Source organism: Poromitra crassiceps (assembly GCF_964638095.1).
Source record: "Poromitra crassiceps genome assembly, chromosome: 3".
Classification (NCBI taxonomy): Eukaryota; Metazoa; Chordata; class Actinopteri; order Beryciformes; family Melamphaidae; genus Poromitra; species Poromitra crassiceps.
In genome coordinates, this window is record NC_139625.1 from 66708113 (window position 1) to 66731794 (window position 23682).

The 23682-nt window shown below is 40.8% G+C and overlaps 2 protein-coding genes across 2 annotated transcripts in view; one reads left to right on the forward strand and one right to left on the reverse strand.

Annotated features, from left to right (window-relative positions):
* Window positions 1–18669, forward strand: part of LOC310773228 (calpain-1 catalytic subunit) — a 33602-nt gene extending 14933 nt beyond the window's left edge. The window contains exons 10-21 of the mRNA XM_083633119.1: window positions 1796–1956; window positions 3099–3265; window positions 7641–7849; window positions 8303–8360; window positions 8505–8567; window positions 9732–9789; window positions 12682–12743; window positions 12826–12894; window positions 13416–13494; window positions 16688–16804; window positions 17410–17462; window positions 17560–18669. Coding sequence (XP_083489245.1) covers window positions 1796–1956; window positions 3099–3265; window positions 7641–7849; window positions 8303–8360; window positions 8505–8567; window positions 9732–9789; window positions 12682–12743; window positions 12826–12894; window positions 13416–13494; window positions 16688–16804; window positions 17410–17462; window positions 17560–17586 — 1123 coding nt within the window. The 3' untranslated portion in view covers window positions 17587–18669. The remainder of the gene's footprint in view (window positions 1–1795; window positions 1957–3098; window positions 3266–7640; window positions 7850–8302; window positions 8361–8504; window positions 8568–9731; window positions 9790–12681; window positions 12744–12825; window positions 12895–13415; window positions 13495–16687; window positions 16805–17409; window positions 17463–17559) is intronic.
* A 273-nt stretch (window positions 18670–18942) lies between these two features.
* Window positions 18943–23682, reverse strand: part of LOC310773229 (uncharacterized protein) — an 85815-nt gene continuing 81075 nt past the window's right edge. The window contains exons 109-111 of the mRNA XM_083633120.1: window positions 20505–20706; window positions 20160–20204; window positions 18943–19442 (exon numbers count right to left, since the gene is read on the reverse strand). Coding sequence (XP_083489246.1) covers window positions 19351–19442; window positions 20160–20204; window positions 20505–20706 — 339 coding nt within the window. The 3' untranslated portion in view covers window positions 18943–19350. The remainder of the gene's footprint in view (window positions 19443–20159; window positions 20205–20504; window positions 20707–23682) is intronic.

Consider the following 23682-nt stretch of genomic DNA (forward strand, 5'->3'; position numbering starts at 1 on the left):
CCAGAACCTCACTCTCGAATCACATGTAAAGAAGGTATCACAGTCTTGTTTTATCCAGCTGAGAAACATTTCCAGAATTAGATCTTGTCTTTCTTTTAACGATCTTCATAGAATCATTCATGCTTTTATTACTTCGCACCTTGATTATTGTAATGCTCTTTTTACCTGCATGAACCAAAATACGATCAACCAGCTCCAGTATGTGCAAAATGCAGCCGCCAGACTTTTAACCAGAACTCGAAAATTTTACCACATTTCCCCTATTTTAGCGTCCCTTCATTGGCTGCCTATCCGTTTTAGAATTGATTTTAAAATTTTTGTTTTGACTTTTAAGGCCCTCCATGACATGGCACCTAGCTATCTGTCTGAGCTTTTAAGTCTTTACTCCCCTGCCCGTGCCCTGAGATCCTCGGGAACAATGCTTTTAACTATCCCCCAGACTAATTTGAGGACTTTTTCGTCTGCGACCATGTGCTGAGCGACACTTTCTAATAAGTATAAATTAAGCTTAAGGGTGACAGAGCCTTCTCTGTGAGAGCCCCCACCCTGTGGAATAGTCTTCCTGAGGATCTTAGGCTTTTAAACTCACTGTCCATTTTTGTCTTCTCTTAAAACTCACTTTTATCGTCTGGCATTTTATTGATTATTGTTCTTCCTTGTTTCTTTTATTAGCTCTTTTATGTTTTTTATTGACTCTTGTATTGTTTTATGCTCTATGATTTATCTTTCTGGTTTTATTTTATTTTTATTTGGAGGATTTTATCTGTTAATCTTGCTCTGTTCTGTGACATTGTTTATGTTCACTTTTATAACTGATCTGCCTGTGAAGCACTTTGTACCTGCTGTTTTGAAAGGTGCTATACAAATAAAGTTATTATTATTATTATTATTATTATTATTATTATTATTATTATTATTATTATTATTATTATTATTATTATTACTTTTGCATCACTTTCACCAAAATAACTGCAGTGGCAGAATGACTGACATCGGCGCCCCGGAACCATCCCGAAAAATAATTTAAACCGTCTTGAAGTCAGTGTAAACCATCCAAAATTCTAAATGTTATCCTTTTCCTTTGTTATTGTCATCTATAGTGGTTATTTGCATAAAAACACACAGTTTGATTATGAAATGATTTAAATATGTGCTTTGATTTAAAAAAAGTAACTCAATTTGTAACTTGAGTTACTTGACAAAGTAACTGGTATAATATTACTATAATCCTATAAGTAATAAGTTATATTACTGAGTTCTGAGTTACTGCTAAAAGTAATATATTACATGTAATATGTTACTTTTGTAATGAGTTACCCCCAACACTGCTCTCTCTCTCTCACACACACACACACACACACACACACACACACACACACACACACACACACACACACACACACACACACACACACACACACACACACACACACACACACACACACACACACACCTCCAAGTAATTGTATTAGGTTTTCAGGGAAAACTTTTAAAAATTATTGAAAATTAACGATTCTTCTTCCATCTTACAATTCATTTGTCTAATGTTTTTCTATTTACACATTACATTTAGACCACTTTTTTATCCTTCTAATATTGTTTTTATTTAGACCCCATGCAGCAAGTGTGCTAAGCTCAAAATAATGCAAAGTCCACCCTATATTAAAAGAATAATAATTTTACATTTTCATTCATGAATTCAGTATTCAGTCCAAATTGCTCATTATTTAAAAACATAGTTATGAGATGGAATTATTTCCAATGATTTACAATGTGTGTTCAATGTGTCCAATAGGATGGCCATGGAAGACTTCTGTAACTTCTATTCAGACCTTGACATCTGCTCTCTGTGCCCCGACTTCCTTGATGGAGAATCATCTTGCCATTGGAAGTCCTCCTTCTATGATGGCAGATGGGTTGCAGGGACCACTGCTGGAGGATGCGCAAATTTTCGTGGTACTTACAGAATATCTGGTCTTGAATTTAGGACCTGTGCATTTTGTTGTATATTTGTTGTACTTTCAGGTACGATTTTGAAGGGGGGAATATCTGGTCTTGAATTTAGGACCTGTGCATTTTGTTGTATATTGGTTGTACTTTCAGGTACGATTTTGATGGGGGTAAATAACACCCATTTAATCAGTCTAAATCACAAATAAGGCTGCAACAGAGAAGATACTCCCATCCCCAGTAATTGTGACCAATAGATACACCCTATTTACCAATTTAATTTCAGGCACCGCATCAGGTTTTTATTTAATATTTATTTAAGCAGGAAGTCACAACCTGATCACAACCTGAACTAACCCTAACCCTATTTAACATTTATTTAAGCAGGAAGTCACAACCTGATCACAACCTGAACTAACCATAACCCTATTTAACATTTATTTCACCAGGAAGTCACAACCTGATCACAACCTGAACTAACCATAACCCTATTTAACATTTATTTAACCAGGAAGTCACAATCTGATCACAACCTGAACTAACCATAACCCCATTTCACATTTATTTAAGCAGGAAGTCACAACCTGATCACAACCTGAACTAATTCTAACCCTATTTAACCAGGAAGTCACAACCTCACAACCTGAACTAACCCTAACCCTATTTACATTTAACCAGGAAGTCACGAGGTTGAAACCTCTTTTGCAAGTGAGACCTAAAAGGTATGGTGAGACCTAAAAGGTATGGACACTTGTGATAAATCAGCTTGATACAAAAGAGTAAAATACAAAAGTATATCTGCTGCCAGTTGAGGTCGCAAAAATTTACCAAGTGCAGCTTTATATTTGACAGCCATTTATAGAAGCTATAGAGTTGCAGGCACCAATTCTACACTAGGGTCTACCAATGTAAATATTCTTCAAATTTAAAGGGAGAAGTGCAGACCGGCCACGTCAGACAAGTAGATCTGTCTGCTGCTGCAAACGGGTCCATGGCAAAAAAAAAAAAAAAAACAATATCCTGCATGCCTAGTTTTATACAGTCTCTGGAAGAATTTCAGAGAGATCTGCTGGAGCTGCAGGCTTCACCCTACTCTTGCCGAAATGTTAAAATGTGAACCCCCCCACCCCCTCTCTCTTGCCTTTCAGACAGTTTCTGGACAAACCCACAGTATCGTGTCAAGATTGAAAAAATGGACGAAGACTGTTCTGAGAAGCAGGCTGACAAGAACATGCTGGTGTCTCTCATGCAAAAGCCTGACAAGAGAAACAGACACCTGGTCAAAAATCTCCATATCGGTTTCTCCATATACGAGGTAACTATTACCCTTTAAAGGCTGCTGTTACCTGCTGTACATTTTGGTCATGCCAAACACTCATGTGGAAGCTATCACTTTACTAAGTAAACACTCATGTGGAAGCTATCACTTTAGCTAAGGAGAAACACTCATGCTAAACACTCATGTGGAAGCTATCACTTTACTAAGTATAAACACTCATGTAGAAGCTGTCATTTTAGCTAAGTAGAAACTCATGTGGAAGCTATATCACTTTAGCTAAGTAAAAACACTCATGTGGAAGCTATCACTTTACTAAGTATAAACACTCATGTGGAAGCTATCACTTTAGCAAAGTAGAAACACTCATGTGGAAGCTATCACTTTAGCTAAGTAGAAACACTCATGTGGAAGCTATCACTTTAGCTAAGTAGAAACCCTCATGCTAAGTATAAACATGGGAGCTATCACTTTAGCTAATAAACACTCATGTGGATGCTATCACTTTAGCTAAGTAGAAACACTCATGTGGAAGCTATCACTTTAGCTAAGTAGAAACACTCATGTGGAAGCTATCACTTTAGCTAAGTAGAAACACTCATGTGGAAGCTATCACTAAGCAAACCTGATGCAGAAAAACTGGTTCATTCCTTCATCAACTCCCGTATAGATTATTGCAATTCCATATTCGCTGGCCTTCCATCCAAAACCATCCAGAAACTTCAATATGTCCAAAACTGTGCCGCCCGGATTCTCACAAAAACACGCAAGTCAGAGCACATCACCCCGGTTCTGCACTCCCTTCACTGGCTCCCAGTTAACCACCGCCACATCACCTACAAACTTCTCCTGTTAACATACAAGGCCATTCATCACACCGCTCCAACCTACCTCCAAGAACTAGTCACCCCTCAATCCTCACTCCGGACACTCCGATCATGCAGCTCCAACCTCCTTTCTGTCCCTAGGACCAAACTGGCAAGCATGGGTGACCGTGCCTTCTCCTCACTGGGCCCCCCGGCTGTGGAATCAGCTCCTAGGACCACTCAGGGCTACGGACTCTTTTGATGTTTTTAAATCAAAATTTAAACCCCACTTATTTATTTTAGCTTTCCCCTAGGGTCCTCCCTCTCTCTTCACACATGTTATATTTTTATGTTTTTATCCTTTTATGTTTTTATCCATTTAGTAGCTGTTTTTATTTTTTTACCCCCCCCCCCTTGTTTGATTGCTTGATTGCTTTTATCATGCATCTGTAAAGCACCTTGTGAAGTCCTTGGATTTTAAAGTGTGCTATATAAATTGAATTTATTATTATTATTATTATTATTACTTTAGCTAAGTAGAAACACCCATGTGGAAGCTATCACTTTAGCTAAGTAGAAACACTCACGTGGAAGCTATATCACTTTAGCTAAGTAAAAACACTAACGTGGAAGCTATCACTTTAGCTAAGTAAATACACTCACATGCTATCACTTTAGCTAAGTAGAAACACTCACGTGGAAGCTATCACTTTAGCTAAGTAAAAACACTCATGTGGAAGCTATCACTTTAGCTAAGTAAAAACACTCATGTGGAAGCTATCACTTTAGCTAAGTAAAAACACTCATGTGGAAGCTATCACTTTAGCTAAGTAAAAACACTCATGTGGAAGCTATCACTTTAGCTAAGTAAAAACACTCACATGGAAGCTATCACTTTAGCTAAGTAAAAACATTCACGTGGAAGCTATCACTTTAGCTAAAACACTAATTTGGAAGCTACTTTAGCTAAGTATCAACACTCATGTGGAAGCTATCACTTTAGCTAAGTATAAAGACGGCACGGTGGGTCAGTGTTAGCACTGTTGCCTCACAGCAAGAAGGTCCCGGGTTCGAACCCCGGTCCGTCCCAGGTCTTTTCTGTGTGGAGTTTGCATGTTCTCCCCGTGTTCGTGTGGGTTTTCTCCGGGTGCTCCAGTTTCCTCCCACCACCAAAAGACATGTATGTTAGGGTTAATACTCCTGTCAGTGCCCCTGACCAAGGCAATGGCAAAAGAGTTGGTTCCCGGGCACTGCACTGCGGCTGCCCACTGCTGCTAGTCCTCAAGACATAAAAACACAAGATAAAAGACAACATCAAAACATAATACAGTAGAAAAAATCCCATTAGAAACATGTGGCCAAATGGACATAATAATGGTGCGTTAAGCTAAAGTGCGCGGGATAAAAGTGCAAAATTACAAAAGAATAAAGTGCAAGGGTAGAGATATACGACGGCTAAAATAGTTATGGTTGCAGTGTTGATTTATTTTGAGCCATTCCTTGAGGTTTATTTTGAAGGTTGGATATGAGGGGCATTCCCTTATTGCAACTGGGATACTGTTCCAGATTTTCCCACCAGTGATAGATAAGACATTGTTACCGAAGGCAGTGTGCGTGCGGGGAATCTCACAGTCATCACTATGACATCATCAGTGCCTATGACATCATCAGTGGGACAAACATTGAAACAGAGAACAGACAGTGGGACAGAGATTGCCCACTTGCCCTTTTTATAAGATAGATAGATAGATAGATAGATAGATTGATTGATTGATTGATTGATTGATTGATTTATTTGATGAATTCGCTTTTTTAAGATTAGGCTGCCCCCTAACCTCTTGAGCCTCTTTAGCTCATTATACAATTGGTCAGTCTCACAAACGTATCTTGTTTTTGAAAGGACAGTAGACGATGATCAGTGAGGCAGTCTCAGGTCATAGTTGAGGGACAGTCAGTCTTTCCATGCAAACTATCTGTGGGTAAGACAGTAGTTGGCCAGCGAGTCTAGTTTGAGTCCAGTCTGGTTTGCATATTGAGTGGTTATTTGCATGTAGCCTATCAGTCATGTTATTTCACTTGAACAATTATTTGAACTAATTGCCCCCCTAACATTAATTAATTTTCTCTTTCATTTCTTCCAAGGTGACTGAAAAAGTAAGTACTTTTTTCCCAAACCTTTTACACAATTGCTTTTTACACATTTTACACAGTACACATCCCTCAGCTTATGTACAGTTGAAGTCTGAGGTTTACATACACTCCACAGATTTTATGTGAACAAAATAATAGTTTGGCAAGTCAGCATTGGGACATCTACTTTGTGCATGACACAAGCCATAACTGTAAGCCGCCACAGACAGTTTACAATCACATACAGTTGATTGTGCCTCTAAACAGCTTGGAAGATTTCAGAAAATGATGTCATGGCATTATACTTCTGAGAATTGACATAATTTGCATCAATTGGAGGTGTACCTATGGAAGGGTTAGGGTGGCGTTAGCGTGACCCGCATTGGCATTTCTAAATATAAAAAATACAGTGCACCTGAACGCAACATGCACAAAATAGTGTTTGCAAACATTGTACTGACCTAGATATGACTCCCTCCTCCCTCCCCCTCTAAGTAAACAAACACCGTTCAGTCGCATATTGGAGAGCAGCGTCTAGCAGGTTTGTGTGTGTGTGTGTGTGTGTGTGTGTGTGTGTGTGTGTGTGTGTGTGTGTGTGAGAGAGAGAGATAATGACTGAGTGTGAGAGAGTGTGTAAGTAGGATATTCATCTTAAGTTAAGTTATCAGTTAACTTAATTCGCCAATAGTCAACTAATGTTGTAACATTTACATTTTTCAACAATCTTGATTAAATCTGCCTAAAAGTAATCTCATGTGTATAAATTAAACTGATTTTGAACTCACTGTTCAACACTGAGGAAGTGTCCAATTGTTCATGTTCAAGTCATTCTGGCAATACTCCATTTCTGTTGTAACATTTCAGTCTGGATTCTGGAATATTTTTCAATAATCTTGATGAAATCAGGCTATATGTAATGTCATGTGTAAGAAATTATTGTTCAACACTGAGTAAGTATCCAAATGTTCATGCCATTCTGGCCAATGGTCCACTTCTGTTCATCTGGAATATTTTTCAATAATCTTGATGACTAAAAGGCTAAAAGTAATCTAATGTGTAAGTAATTACTCTTCAACACTAGGAAGTTCAGTCACATCACAACCATCTAATCCTAATGTTAATTTAAAATGAGATATTCCTCTAAATCTGGCTTCAAACGGCCAAAATATCACCCAACGTCCATCCCCACCCACCCCCCACCACGTGGACGTTTGGCCCTCGGCCCTTGGGCCTCAGCATAATTTGGCCCTTGGGGAAACTAATTGGGACCCCTGGGTTAGGGTTTAGGATAAACAATTGTCATGCACAAAGTAGAAGTCTGAACCGACTTTCCAAACTATAGTTTGTTAATGAAATCTGTGGAGTGGTTACAAAATGAGTTTTAATGACCTAAGTGAATGTAAATTCCAACTTCAACTGTAGCTATGGTGATGGGTATATAGACTGTATAAGAATGAAATATCCACTTCTTATTACAGTACCAGCAGGAGAAGGGGAAGTTCCCAGCATCTTTCTTCAGCTCAAACATGCCTGTGGCCCAAACCAAAACCTACATGAACGGACGTGAGGTCATGGAGCTCTTCATGCTGAAGCCGGGGGACTACCTGATCGTGCCGTCCACCTTCAAGCCCAACGAGACGGCCTCCTTCATCCTATCCATCCTCTCCAAGGGAGAGACCCATGTCCAGTAGGCAGTCTCTCCACCCACAGCTTGTCTCAATAAGACCCATGTCCAGTAGGGAGCCTCTCCACCCACAGCTTGTCTCAATAAGACCCATGTCCAGTAGGCAGTCTCTCCACCCACAGCTTGTCTCAATAAGACCCATGTCCAGTAGGCAGCCTCTCCACCCACAGCTTGTCTCAATGACACCCATGTCCAGTAGGCACAGTCTCTCCACCCACAGCTTGTCTCAATGTTCTGCATCCTCTCCAAGGGAAAGACCCATGTCCAGTAGGCAATCTCTCCACCCACAGCTTATCTCAATGTTATGAGTGTATGAAGCGATGGCAGCTATGAGAAAGACAGTAGGAATGTGAAAACTTCAAGTGACATAAACAAATATCTCTGCAGTACTTAGAAAAACAACTCTATTATATGGAGAAAAAAAGGCATGCTAAAAGTTTTTGTCTTTCCCCTCAGTGAGAATTCTGGCGACCATGGCTATGGCCGCCAGGACAGTGTGGACATTGCTGAAAAGGTGTGCACAATTTTAGAAATATTGTTAATGTTGATAATATTTTGATGTAATATTGCTGTTGTGTTGTCTGAGAAACAAGTATTGCATTTAGCATTTATTAATTGGAACTTACTTAATGTTTCTTTTTTAATTTTCTACCCCAAGATAGAGAATGGATCTGAAGACGAAGAAAATAAGAAACAGCTGTTCCGTCAATTCTCTGACCAGGTATTTTGTGTCTCACTGTAAGTGTACTGCTAGAGCCATGGGTTTGAATCCCACTGGGGGCAATATCACTGACAGAAAGCGTACTAAAGTCAACTTGTCTTAATATCACTGACAGGAAGCGTACTAATTAAAGTAAACTTGTCTTAATATCACTGACAGAAAGCGTGCTAAAGTCAACTTGTCTTAATATCACTGACAGAAAGCGTACTAATGTCAACTTGTCTTAATATCACCAACAGTGACAGAAAGCGAACTAAAGTAAACTTGTCTTAATATAACTGACAGAAAGCGTGCTAAAGTCAACTTGTCTTAATATCACTGACAGAAAGCGTACTAAAGTCAACTTGTCTTAATATCACTGACAGGAAGCGTACTAAAGTCAACTTGTCTTAATATCACTGACAGAAAGCATACTAAAGTCAACTTGTCTTAATATCACTGACAGGAAGCGTACTAAAGTCAACTTGTCTTAATATCACTGACAGAAAGCGTACTAAAGTCAACTTGTCTTAATATCACTGACAGGAAGCGTACTAAAGTCAACTTGTCTTAATATCACTGACAGAAAGCGTGCTAAAGTCAACTTGTCTTAATATCACTGAGAGAAAGCGTACTAAAGTCAACTTGTCTTAATATCACCGACACTGACAGGAAGCATACTAAAGTCAACTTGTCTTAATATCACTGACAGAAAGCGTGCTAAAGTCAACTTGTCTTAATATCACTGAGAGAAAGCGTACTAAAGTCAACTTGTCTTAATATCACCGACACTGACAGGAAGCATACTAAAGTCAACTTGTCTTAATATCACTGACAGGAAGCGTACTAAAGTCAACTTGTCTTAATATAATTGACAGAAAGCGTACTAAAATCAACTTCTCTTAATATCACTGACAGAAAGCTTACTAAAGTCAAGTTGTCTTATATCACTGACAGAAAGCTTACTGACAGAAAGCTTACTAAAGTCAACTTGTCTTGCCCGTCCTGGGGCTCACCTCGTAGCAGGCGTACGACGGAGGCTTGGTCCTTCATGTCATCCCCTCTCTCTCCCCACCTTTCCTGTCTGACTACTGTCCTATCTAAATAAAGGCCAAAATGTAAAAAAAATAATAATAATAATCTAAAATAAGAAGTCTACTTGTCTTATTTTCATTTCTTTTCCAGTATCAGGAGGTGGATGCTGAGCAGCTCCAGAGGCTCCTGAATCAAAAACTCCTGGAAGGTGCGGACTGAGAAACTCCACACGGCAACACGCACACGGCAACACCCACACGCACACGCACACGCGCGCGCACGCACGCACGCACGCACGCACACACACACACACACACACACACACACACACACACACACACACACACACACACACACACACACACACACACACACACAGATAAGCTTCACTTTACTTGCAGGGTGGATGTAAATAGATAAGCTTCACTTTACTTGCAGGGTGGATGTAAATAGATAAGTTTCACTTTACTTGCAGGGTGGATGTGAATAGATAGTTTCACTTTACTTGGAGGGTGGATGTAAATAGATAAGTTTCACTTTACTTGGAGGGTGAATGTGAATAGATAAGCTTCACTTTACTTGCAGGGTGGATGTGAATAGATAGTTTCACTTTACTTGCAGGGTGGATGTAAATAGATAAGTTTCACTTTACTTGGAGGGTGGATGTGAATAGATAAGTTTCACTTTACTTGCAGGGTGGATGTGAATAGATAGTTTCACTTTACTTGCAGGGTGGATGTGAATAGGTTCACTTTACTTGCAGGGTGGATGTGAATAGATAAGTTTCACTTTACTTGCAGGGTGGATGTGAATAGATAGTTTCACTTTACTTGGAGGGTGGATGTGAATAGATAAGCTTCACTTTACTTGCAGGGTGGATGTGAATAGATAGTTTCACTTTACTTGGAGGGTGGATGTGAATAGATAAGCTTCACTTTACTTGCAGGGTGGATGTGAATAGATAAGTTTCACTTTACTTGCAGGGTGGATGTGAATAGATAGTTTCACTTTACTTGGAGGGTGGATGTGAATAGATAAGCTTCACTTTACTTGCAGGGTGGATGTGAATAGAGAGTTTCACTTTACTTGGAGGGTGGATGTGAATAGATAAGCTTCACTTTACTTGCAGGGTGGATGTGAATAGATAAGTTTCACTTTACTTGCAGGGTGGATGTGAATAGATAAGTTTCACTTTACTTGGAGGGTGGATGTGAATAGATAAGTTTCACTTTACTTGCAGGGTGGATGTGAATAGATAAGCTTCACTTTACTTGCAGGGTGGATGTAAATAGATAGTTTCACTTTACTTGGAGGGTGGATGTGAATAGATAAGCTTCACTTTACTTGCAGGGTGGATGTGAATAGATAGTTTCACTTTACTTGCAGGGTGGATGTAAATAGATAGTTTCACTTTACTTGCAGGGTGGATGTGAATAGATAGTTTCACTTTACTTGGAGGGTGGATGTAAATAGACAAGTTTCACTTTACTTGGAGGGTGGATGTGAATAGATAAGCTTCACTTTACTTGCAGGGTGGATGTGAATAGATAAGCTTCACTTTACTTGGAGGGTGGATGTGAATAGATAAGTTTCAAGTTAATTGCAGGGTGGATGTGAATAGATAGTTTCACTTTACTTGCAGGGTGGATGTGAATAGATAAGTTTCAAGTGCAGGGTGGATGTGAATAGATAGTTTCACTTTACTTGCAGGGTGGATGTGAATAGATAGTTTCACTTTACTTGGAGGGTGGATGTGAATAGATAAGTTTCACTTTACTTGCAGGGTGGATGTGAATAGATAAGTTTCACTTTACTTGCAGGGTGGATGTGAATAGATAAGTTTCACTTTACTTGCAGGGTGGATGTGAATAGATAAGTTTCACTTTACTTGCGGGGTGGATGTGAATAGATAGTTTCACTTTACTTGCAGGGTGGATGTGAATAGATAAGTTTCACTTTACTTGCAGGGTGGATGTAAATAGATAAGTTTCACTTTACTTGCAGGGTGGATGTGAATAGATAAGTTTCACTTTACTTGCAGGGTGGATGTGAATAGATAAGTTTCACTTTACTTGCAGGGTGGATGTGAATAGATAGTTTCACTTTACTTGCAGGGTGGATGTGAATAGATAAGTTTCACTTTACTTGCAGGGTGGATGTGAATAGATAAGTTTCACTTTACTTGCAGGGTGGATGTGAATAGATAGTTTCACTTTACTTTCAGGGTGGATGTGAATAGATAAGTTTCACTTTACTTGCAGGGTGGATGTGAATAGATAGTTTCACTTTACTTTCAGGGTGGATGTGAATAGTTTCACTTTACTTTCAGGGTGGATGTGAATAGATAAGTTTCACTTTACTTGCAGGGTGGATGTGAATAGATCAGCTTAACTTTACTTGCAGGGTGGATGTGAATAGATAAGTTTCACTTTACTTGCAGGGTGGATGTGCATAGATAAGTTTCAAGTTAATTGCAGGGTGGATGTGAATAGATAAGTTTCACTTTAATTGCAGGGTGGATGTGAATAGATAAGTTTCACTTTACTTGCAGGGTGGATGTGAATAGATAAGTTTCACTTTACTTGCAGGGTGGATGTGAATAGATAGTTTCACTTTACTTGCAGGGTGGATGTGAATAGATAAGTTTCACTTTACTTGCAGGGTGGATGTGAATAGATAAGTTTCACTTTACTTGCAGGGTGGATGTGAATAGATAGTTTCAATTTACTTTCAGGGTGGATGTGAATAGATAAGTTTCACTTTACTTGCAGGGTGGATGTGAATAGATAGTTTCACTTTACTTTCAGGGTGGATGTGAATATATAGTTTCACTTTACTTTCAGGGTGGATGTGAATAGATAAGTTTCACTTTACTTGCAGGGTGGATGTGAATAGATCAGCTTAACTTTACTTGCAGGGTGGATGTGAATAGATAAGTTTCACTTTACTTGCAGGGTGGATGTGCATAGATAAGTTTCAAGTTAATTGCAGGGTGGATGTGAATAGATAAGTTTCACTTTAATTGCAGGGTGGATGTAAATAGATAAGCTTCATTTTACTTGCAGGGTGGATGTAAACCTAAGTTTTCTGTTTCACACAGGGGACCTGAAAGCTGGAGGCTTCAGCCTGGATGCCTGTCGCAGCATGGTGGCTCTGATGGATGTATCCTCCAATGCATGAACTAGTCATTGTGATTTGGATCCAACTAAACCTTTAATGAACACCTTAACTTTTGCTTTCAAAGACATCAATCACTGGCAAGCTGAACAGCAGTGAATTTGTTCGACTGTGGAAGAAAGTCAGCACATACAAGGTGATGAGGATGATTCTAGTTGAAGGTGGAGAACATGCTAGATGTTAGAACATTTCATGCTGATGTTTACACGAATTAGGAAATAAATTACTTTCTTAAAAGACTAGCTGATTTTATCTTTGTTTGGACAATTATTATTATTGTTATTATTGTCCTTTATACATGGGAGCCTCACTAAGAGCAATGCTCTCTTTTTCAGGAGGGCCCTGGTAAAATTACATACATCATATGCTTACGATACACTGCATATCTTTAGACTTTGGGAGGAAACCCACGCAAACATGGGAAGAACATGCAAACTCCACAAAGAAACGACCGGGGTGGAGGTTCGAACACACAACCTTCTTGCTGTGAGGCGACAGTGCTAACTACCCAGGCACCGTGCCGCCCTAGCCACTGTGTTGTATTGCCATGCGGTCCATCCAGATTTATGTTTAGATTTCCATGATCATGATTTGTGCTTTCTTGCATTTTTTACCTTTTTAATTTTTAACATTTTTAACAATCTTCTCTTTCACCAGGACATTTTCTTCAAGACCGATGTTTCCCGAACAGGAACTTTGTCACTGAGTGAGCTGAGGAATGCGATCATGGCCTCAGGTAGACTATACACACAATACTCTCTCTGGACAGAATCTCCATTCAAAATTAAGATTATTCTTTGGCACCCCCGCATTGTTTAGGAAAGTCAAGAACATGCGATCCACCATGTTTGATAAAGTAAACTCTTCCCCCCCAAAAAAGACAATCTCACTGGTCGGCTCCAGGAATGTAAGGTGCTGAAGTACAAAATGATATCCAAAGGTAAAGCATCAGCCTGCTTCAGGCACTGACCTCACACTGAGACAAGGTGTAAAGGTTCAAAAAAGCCTTTATTCTCTAGGGCATAATAAAGTTAAAATGATCACTGCCGACCGGTTTCAGCCTCGCAGGGCCTTCTTCAGGGCGTGTAGGAAAGCCCAAACCAGTTGGAAAGCAAAAATACCTCACATTCCACTAATAAATACCTTCCAGGACGATAACAGTGTTGTTGCATGTTTTAGCCCATTGACTCCATGCATGCACTACTTTACTTACTCCCAACTATTGTCCAAAGTTCAAAATGTTATATACTGTCCATTTTTGATACATAATACAACATTTTTCAACTGTGTATCTTTATTTTTAAAGTGAAGTACATGGGTACTGACTTGCCAGAAAGTTGTAAAAAATTCTTCATTTGTAACTCTAAAGTTTACTCTATAGTAGTAAGTAGAAGTAATAACCTTCACCTACCAATGTATCATACATCTAGGGGACAGTATTCGTTAAAATACCATGGAGCCAAAGTATGGAATAAGAACTTGCACCTACTGATTCTCTGTCTTTATCTCTATACAAAAAGAGACTTAAAAGTATTCTAATATTGAATAGAAATTGCATTGAATGATCCAGTAAGTTTCTACACTCCTGAATTCTTAAATCTATCTTGAACCTCTCAACATAGTGCTGTTTTTGTCTTTGTTTTTGTTCTAATCATTTTACACAAATACGAACTAATATGTAAAATTGATACAAGTTAACTATTGTTATCTTGCATTTGCCAGTATGTATATTTCTTGTCTTTAGGTGAGATTTCTAGATAAACCCGTAGTGGGTTTCTATCTCACCTGCACATGTTTTTTTATTTCTTTGTATACATATTATTTTCTGTTTAACCTGTTTGCTTTTAAAATGTGCAAATAAACAAACAAACAAACAAACAAAGCATACCATGCCATTTTTAGATTTTATGGCCGTACATTCTGTTGCGTGCGTGTCTCTGCATGGAAAGCATTTCTGAGTTGAGAGAGAGGAATGGTGAAATAAACAAAACATTTTCGATCAGCTATGTTTTGAGCACCACTACTCTTCCTCAGACTGGTTTGGTTTGGATGTGCCAGTAATTACCAGGCGTAGGATGCCAAGCCAAACGAAACCCAGGTCTACATTTTAAGTGTTTCATTTTGATTTGTTGTGGGAGACAAGATTCAATAGATGACAGGTATATGTTGCACAGAAAGGTGCGGCACTGAATACTATTGTGCTCCCGACCTTTTATTTAAACCCCTCAGGAGTTATATAAGGGTGGTGCTTCACTCTTGTCTGGCTAAACTAACAACCTGATATCACGCCAAAGCGTCTAATAGACCTGCCAGGGTAGCGTGCAAGTGTCATGTTTTGCCTCAGCGCGTCAGTGTCACGACAAAACATTACGTCGGTTGCTTGTTATGGTTGAAAACGTCAGTTGCTTATGGTTGTGTCGGTTAATTTGAATTACGTCCATGGTTGCGTGCCAGTTCATTTGAAAACATTGAATTGGTTGGTTGTAACGGTTGTGATTTCAGGCATTTTCAGGCAGACTGGTTTTGGTTTGGGTTAAAAAAGAAATACACGGCGGGACATGAACCTGGCTCGCCTGTGTGAAAGACAAGGGCTTTACCAGTCCACCAGTCCACCAATCACTCCCCTTAAAGGAGAACTTTATCGAAAAACAACACTGATTTATTTTTGCACATGATCTCACACATGATCCAAAAACTGTAAACAGTTTTGCAGACATTCATTTAGTTTGACAGTTATTGAGAGTTGATTTGAGTTAAAGTTGATGTGAGTTCTGCTGGACTACCCTGCGCACCCTCTGCTGGTACAGTACCTTCATACATGCGTGTACGTTTCACACCTAGCCCAGCCAAAATATGAGACTGACACGGTGCCCCGGCAGCTTTAATATTAAACGCTTTGGCGTTCACACCATACGCCAATCCCACGCCAATCCCAAGCCAAAGCCACGCAGTTTCATTTCAGCGTCCTTGTTAACAGGCGAGTCCATTCACACCAGCCGCACGCCACGCCACGCCACGCCACGCCACGCCGCACGCCACGCCACGCCACGCCACGCCACGCCACGCCACGCCAAAGCCACGCCATGCCAAAGCCACGCTGATCCGATAGTTTCAGCTTCTGTTCTATTTTCCAAGCGTGCTGCGCGCTGATCCTGAGCTGCCAGGCATAAAGTCAATGCAATTTGTGAGGGGTTGGAGGAACAGCTCCGAACCCAGCGCTGAGGAAAAGAGACTGCTCCTGGTGTGACCGGTTAGGTGACAGATCAGATCTTGAGCTTGAGCCTGCCTCAAGCTTCAGTTCTGCATGGCTGTATGGTGTGTTCGGGCTGTTAAGCCCTTTTCGCATGGGACTAGTATTACCTGGGAAAAAAAAGTAGAGCGCGCACATCCACTCAAAATGCAGGTGCAGGACAAAAGCAATGAAACATATAAAAAGAAATAGAGTCCGCACACTGCTCGACTTGCTCCCAGTTGATTTATTTTTAACGTTTCGGTCAATCCATACAATACGCCTGAAATGAATGAATCAAATCCACGTCTCATACAGTATGCCTGACAAACCGCTTGCGTGATAGTTTCTTTTCGCAGGCCACGAGACTCCATCTCATTCTATTTCATATTTAATACCATACTACCTATTTATTACCCTTCGTATTTTAGTGTTGCCACAACTGCCTTACTAGTTAACTATATTGCCCTATTGTTGCTGCTGTGATTGTGTTTACTTTGCTGTGATTTTGCACCTATTTAAAACTGCACCTTGTCTGTAATGGAGCCTACAGCATAAGAATTTCACACGTGCGTACTTGTACTACGGAGTGACAATAAAAATCTTAAATCTTGAATCTTGAAATGAGTGAATAAAATCCATGTCTCATACAGTATGCCTGAAATGAATGAATCAAATCCTTGCTCTGTGTGTTGGACAGGATTGAGGGTGAGCGATGACATGCTGAACTTGATGGCTCTGCGTTACGGAGCCTCCACTGGAGACATGACGCTGGAGAGCTTCGTCAACCTGGTGCTCCGCATGGACTGCATGAGCAGTGAGTCAAGTTCAATCAAACAACTGATGACAAGGATAAGATGATGAAATTGCAATTTTCTTTTCAATAGAATTCTGAAAGAAAATCTCTGCTGGTTCTAATTATTGTTTCTAAAATTGTCCCAAATCCAACCACAAAACAGATCATGTTTTGTTGTTTTTACCTATAGCAGAGTGTGCCATCACCACCACTGATTGGTGAATGGTATATTACAGTTACAGTAGTTACCTTTAAGTATCTGCCACTCAAGTCTACCATGTCACTAAAGTACACCCTTCATCAGTACATGAATATACAGTAGCCTATAACTGTGCATTCACACCAAGACGGGAAAAAGCTTTGCTCATGTGAATTTAACAAATGATTCACCAAAGTGGAAACAATTCCAAGCGAATGGGTGATGAAGCAAATATCACGTTATTTGCGTTGCAAAATTTTGCGTGTTTTCATTGACTTTGTATGTAGCCTAATCCCGTCGTGCGAATTTGTGAGTTTTGCCTTGGTGTGAACACACAGTAACAGACACATCTAGTCGTTACCATTCCCAATTCCTGCCTTCCTTCTGTTTCTTTCCCAAATAACGCAATTCTAATTTTTCCCAACAGAAATCTTTAAACAACTCTCGGATGGAATGGCCATGTCTCTGCGAGAATCAGAGGTACTGTAATCAAACTTATTCCAGTCCTGCAGAGCCAGTCAGGCAGAAACTGTACTGTTGAAATGCATTAATCACCCATCTCCTTCTTTATTTCCAGTGGATGTATATTTCCATGTACACATAACCTAAGCCACAAGATGGACTGAAGAACGCAGTTGGAGGATAAAGCCAAATTGTACAATAAGGGATTTATTTTCTGCTTTGCTTTGACAATGTATGAATAGTGAATAGTGGTCAATGACATCTGTAGAGCTGCAATGATGAGTTGATTAATTGATTAGCCTCGTCGATCGACAGAAAATTTATCTGCAACTATTTTTTAGAATCGATTACAGTAATCGTTTAGACAATTTTTTAAGAAGAAAAAATACAAAAGTTATCTCGTTTTAGCTTCTAATGTGAATATTTTCTGGTTCCTTTACTCTTCTATGACAGTAAACTGATTCTTTGGGTTGTGGACTGTTGGTCAACACAAAACAAGGCATTTGAGGGCATCATCTTGGGCTTTGTTTTATGACATTTTATAGGCCAAACAACTAATCGATTAGTTGAGAAAATAATCGTTAGTTGTTGCAGCCCTAGACATCTAAAAACTTTATGAGTTTAAAATAATCTCAAAGATTTCAGTTTCAGTCTCTTTGATGACACGTATTGCGATGAGATCCAAACAGTATTGCATCATCTGTGTCTCCACAGACACCCAGTTCATAAAAATACTCCAATACTGAAAATGCAAAGGCATCCTTCAATGGGCAATAGCCTCAATCACCATTGTGTTAACTCATTTGGTGATATAGAGAGTGACTTAACATTTATTTACATGAAAATCTTTGAGATTATAACTTTAACTATCCAATAACACATATCTTCATTACTTTTTTTATGATTATATGTTATTCCATATGCCAGGGTAGTGTAGGTCTTCATTACTGCATCATTTCCGACCAAGATAATCTGTATGAGTTATTTTTCTATAGAATGGGTGACAGATTTATGGCACGATCATTACTGGTTTTGATACAATATATCGATTAATGTTCATAGTGGTTTTTATCTGTCAAGGTAACATGCAGAATGGAGTAGAGGGAATCTCAGCACATGTTAAATGTTACAGTAAGTTACTATATTGGATGTTTTATTACATATTATGTGGGTGAATATCTTATTACTTTGTGGGTTACTAAATAAACAATTTCTCCAAATACTCTTCATTGTCAATTGATATTACCTTCACCTTAGCGAATACCTGCAGGATTCTAACAAATGATATATGTATATATACAGTATATATATATATTAATGGAATATATATATATATATATATATATATATATATATATATATATATATTATATATTATATATATACACACACACACACACACACACACACACACACACAAATGCTGAATTCCTTTTTAATTTGTTCCATGATTGAATTTGCTCCATGAGAAATAAAAACAACACCAGAGATTCTCTAGTACATATTTATTAATGGAATAACTTAGATTATATAAAACATTAGAGGAATGCCTTCATTTGTAACATTCATCAGCTTCTCTTCATGTTTATTGGCCCAGTTTCAATGAGAAATTCTCAACAAACAGTCGTTTGTAACATTTAATTAGCTTCATGATTGTGAGTCATTTTTGACACCGTTCCTTTGAGAAATTCACAATATACTGTACATAGAATAAGCTTACATTCCCAGATGAACATATTGCTGTTGTGCTAAGTAAAGAGGTAGAGCAGTACAGAAAAGATAGTTATGTTTTTTAACACAGATAAATCACAGAAACAACCAAATTAAAGAATCAGAGTCAAAGTGTGATTATTACTTAAACCCAGAGAGTAGATTGTTAGTAGGATTTTGAATATATTTTGGCTGGCTATTGCAGTATTTGCAGGACAACGGTCAGTAGAGCAGCCAGGAATATGGATGCTGGGTGTTTTGCAAGATCTGCTCCCCTGCTTAGGATATCTAAAATAAGAGCCAAAAAAAATCTTTTAGACTATAATTTCCTTTTTTAACATTAGCAATAGTTATTGTATTTTTCTTGGCATGGGACATTTCTTAGCAAACAGACTAAACTAAACCATGAAATCATTTACGGTAGTATATTTTGTAGAGCCCGACCCTTGCGACACAAACACACACACACACACACACACACACACACACACACACACACACACACACACACACACACACACACACACACACACACAGAGTGTATGTACGTACATAAATAAACAATTTTTTTGCAATGACCCCTCAAATATCAAACACTTGTGACAAAGATATGTAATGGAGGCAGGATATTTTATAGTTTAACAAGAAACGTCCAAAATGACATCAGTGCACTGAAACAGTAAACTTCACTGGGAATTTAATAATTATAAGTAACTATTAAAAAACACATGAATGGAACAGCAAATATAAATAACTTCAATTAACAAAAAGGATCAAATATACATAACATGCTGCCTATATAACTTTAAAAAATAAAAAATAAAAAAATCAGCGCATATTGGACAACACGGCAATACCGATATACCATCTGCGATATAATGGTCGGGCTCTAATATTTTGTAACCCCTTGCATAGGATTATGCACATACAATGACAATTAAGCATTATAAACTAGAGTGGGTGAATTGGTGTACTATAACATAGTAGTATATTGTAAATGCTTACCATCTGTTGTCACTTCTGAACCTGGGTTGCTCGTGGTTGTGCTTGCTGTGGATGGGAATGAAAATGGATCAGAGTTGGCTTGTCGGACATTTGTGAATAGTCCATGTAAACGTAGGGTGTTGGTAAGTTAAGTACCATCTCAGCCGATATACCAAGTATTTTTTGGCTCGAAATCTAAACTAATTGAGTGCAAGGGTGCGGAATAAAAAAAAATGATGGTGGACATTCTCAAAACTTGGCATATTCCTTTAGAAGATAAAGGCATTAGCTAAACTAAAGTATAGCTAAGGTCTTTCCTGGGCACAGGAGGCTTCAAAGTCACCATTAAAGGAGATGTATGTTTACCCTGTTTAGTCGTAGGCGCTGCAGTAGTGGGGTTGGCTGTGGTGGGAGTGACTCTGGTGGTGGTTAGGTTCAAACCCAGCAGGTCGAGGTCTGACTGTAACTGCAAGTTGACCCAGGTATTAACCACTGTCTCATTCTCAAACGTCTTCAGATCCTGCAGGTTGCTTCCCAGGAGGCCTTTCACGTCAAGCACCGTCAAATTCTGTGGGTTTTCAAAGACATGGACAAGAGGGAGTCGCTCTAAGGGTTTAGAACATTGGGGGTGAGAAGCAACAAGGCATACAGAAGGAGAATGAAAGTACTGGAAGGGATCAAAAGCAAAAGGAAAACATCTTTGCTTTCAAGTCAGTCCCACACTAATTGATCCAGTGAGTGCTGAAGGTCCCAGACCGATGATGCCATCAGGACCACATCGTCCGCGAAAAGCAGAGATGCAAGTCTCAGCCCACCGAACTGCAACCCCTCCCCCGTCTATGCCTCAAAATCCTGTTGATGAATATTACAAACAAGATAGGTGACAAGGCCCAGCCCTGGCCGAGGCCAACCCCCACCGGGAACGAGTCTGACTTATTGCCGAGAACCCGGACACAGCTCTCACTTTGGGTGGACCCCAATCACCTCCCCTCCCCCCTTCCTACCCCCCTTCCTCCCCCCCACCCCCCGATCACCTCCCCTCCCCCCTTCCTCCCCCCCACCCCTCAGCACCCGCACCCCCCCCCATTCCCACCTAACCACCAACCCCACCCACCCTCCACCCCCCACAGACCGCCCCCTCACCATCACTGAGGATGAAGTGTGCCGGTCGTTCCTGCGTATCAACCCACGCAAGGCGGCCGGCCCGGACGGCATCCCTGGGCGGGTCCTCAAGGCCTGCGCCCACCAGCTGGCAGCCGTGTACACAGACATCTTCAACCAGTCCCTCTCCCTCCGACGAGTTCCCTCCTGCTTCAAGGCAGCAACAATCATCCCCATTCCCAAACAGCAAAAAGTGACCAGCCTCAATGACTGGCGCCCTATAGCCCTCACACCAATAGCCAGCAAGTGCCTTGAAAAGCTGGTCATATCAAAGATCCGTCCCACACTCCCCCCGGACCACGACCCGCTGCAGTTTGCATACCGCCCCAACAGGAGCACAGCGGATGCAGTGGCACACGTGCTCCACACCGCCCTGTCCCACCTGGAGGGGAAGGACACCTATGTGAGAATGCTGTTCGTGGACTACAGCTCAGCATTCAACACCATAGTACCCTCCAGGCTGGTAAGCAAACTCAGGGACCTGGGACTAAACACAGCGATGTGCGACTGGATCCTGGACTTCCTGACAGACCGCCGCCAGGTGGTGAGGGTGGGCAACCTCACCTCCTCCCCGCTGACCATCAGCATAGGAGCACCCCAGGGGTGCGTCTCCAGCCCCTTCTGGTACGACCTCTACACCCACGACTGCGTGGCGACTCAAACTTCAAACACCATCGTGAAGTTTGCAGACGACACAGCAGTCGTGGGGCTGATCTCGGGGGGCGACGAGACGGCCTACAGAGAGGAGGTGAGGGTCCTGGAACAATGGTGCCAGGACAACCACCTCTCTCTGAACGTCTCCAAGACCAAGGAGATCATTGTGGACTACAGGAGAGGGGGGGGCACACCCCCCCCAATCACCATCAACGGCACAGTGGTGGAAAGGGTGGACAGCTTCAAGTACCTGGGAGTCAACATCCACCAGGACCTGACCTGGGCCGGCCACAGCGCCACTGTTGTCAAAAAGGCCCAACAGCGAATACACGGACTCAGGCGCCTGAAGAAGTTTGGGCTAAGGAAAGAAATCCTCAGGGACTTCTACAGAGGCACCATTGAAAGCCTGCTGACTGGCTGCTTCACCGCCTGGTACGGGAACTGTACCACCATGGACCGCAGGGCGCTACGGAGGGTGAGGCGCGCGGCCCAGCACGTAACAGGAGACGAGTTGCCAGAACTGCACGAACTGTATAACCAGCGGTGCCTCAGGAGGTCCCTGAAGATCATCAAAGACACAAACCATCCCCACAACAGCCTGTTCTCCCTGCTACCCTCAGGGAGGAGATACAGGGTTCCAAAAGCACGCACAAATCGCTTGAGGAACAGTTTCTTCCCGCAGGCCACGAGACTCCTTAACATACACAAATAGTGTAGTAGTCGTACCGTACCGTACTGCAGCTGCTACCATTATGTATGCCTAATGTTTAATTGTATGTCTAACAAGGTACATGCTATTTGCACCTGTATGTCAATTACGTCGAATTTAAAATGTCTGAACACGTCTAACGTATGCACAATGCCTAATGTTTAATTGTATGTTTAATAAGGTACATGCTACTTGCACTGTAATGTATGTCAAATACGTCGAATTAAAATGTCCAAACACGTCTAACGTATGCACATGACGTGCACCTATGTGCAATGAATATGCCACTGACTTGTCTTATCGCTATTCTGCCGCATTGCCTATTGCTGCTTAGTATTGCTTATTGATGCCTATTTCTTATTGCCTATTGCTCATTGCTTGTTGCCTATTTGTACTATGTCGAAAACGGAGTCCACAGCACAAGAATTTCACACGTGATACTTGTACCATGGAGTGACAATAAAAATCTTGAATCTTGAATCTTGAATCTTGACAGAGATTGGAAGGCCCCCTACCCGATACTCCCACAGCACCTCCCACAGTATCTCCTGGAGAACCTGGTCATAAGTCTTCTCCAAATCCACAAAACACAGATGGGATGAGCATATACTCCCAGGCTTCCTCCAGGATCCTTGCAAGGTGAAGAGCTGGTCCGTTGTTCCACGACCAGGACAAAATCTGCATTATTCCTCTTCAATTTGAGATTCGACTATCTGCCGGACCCTCCTTTCCAGCACCTTAGAGTAGACTTTCCCCAGGAGGCTGAGTAATGTAATGCCTCTGTAGTTGGCACACAGCCTCTGGTCCCCCTTTTTGAACAGGGGAACCACCACCCCAGTCTGCCACTCCTTTGGTACTGCTATGTTGATGAGACGTGTCAACCATGACAGTACGTCAACACACCCCTTCAGCATTTCTGGATGGATCTCATCAACCCACGCTCTTAGTCACTGAGGTAGTCAAACAACTCCACAGTGGCAAAGCCTCCTCTTAGATCCCCCAAATCCCTTTGATGCGCTA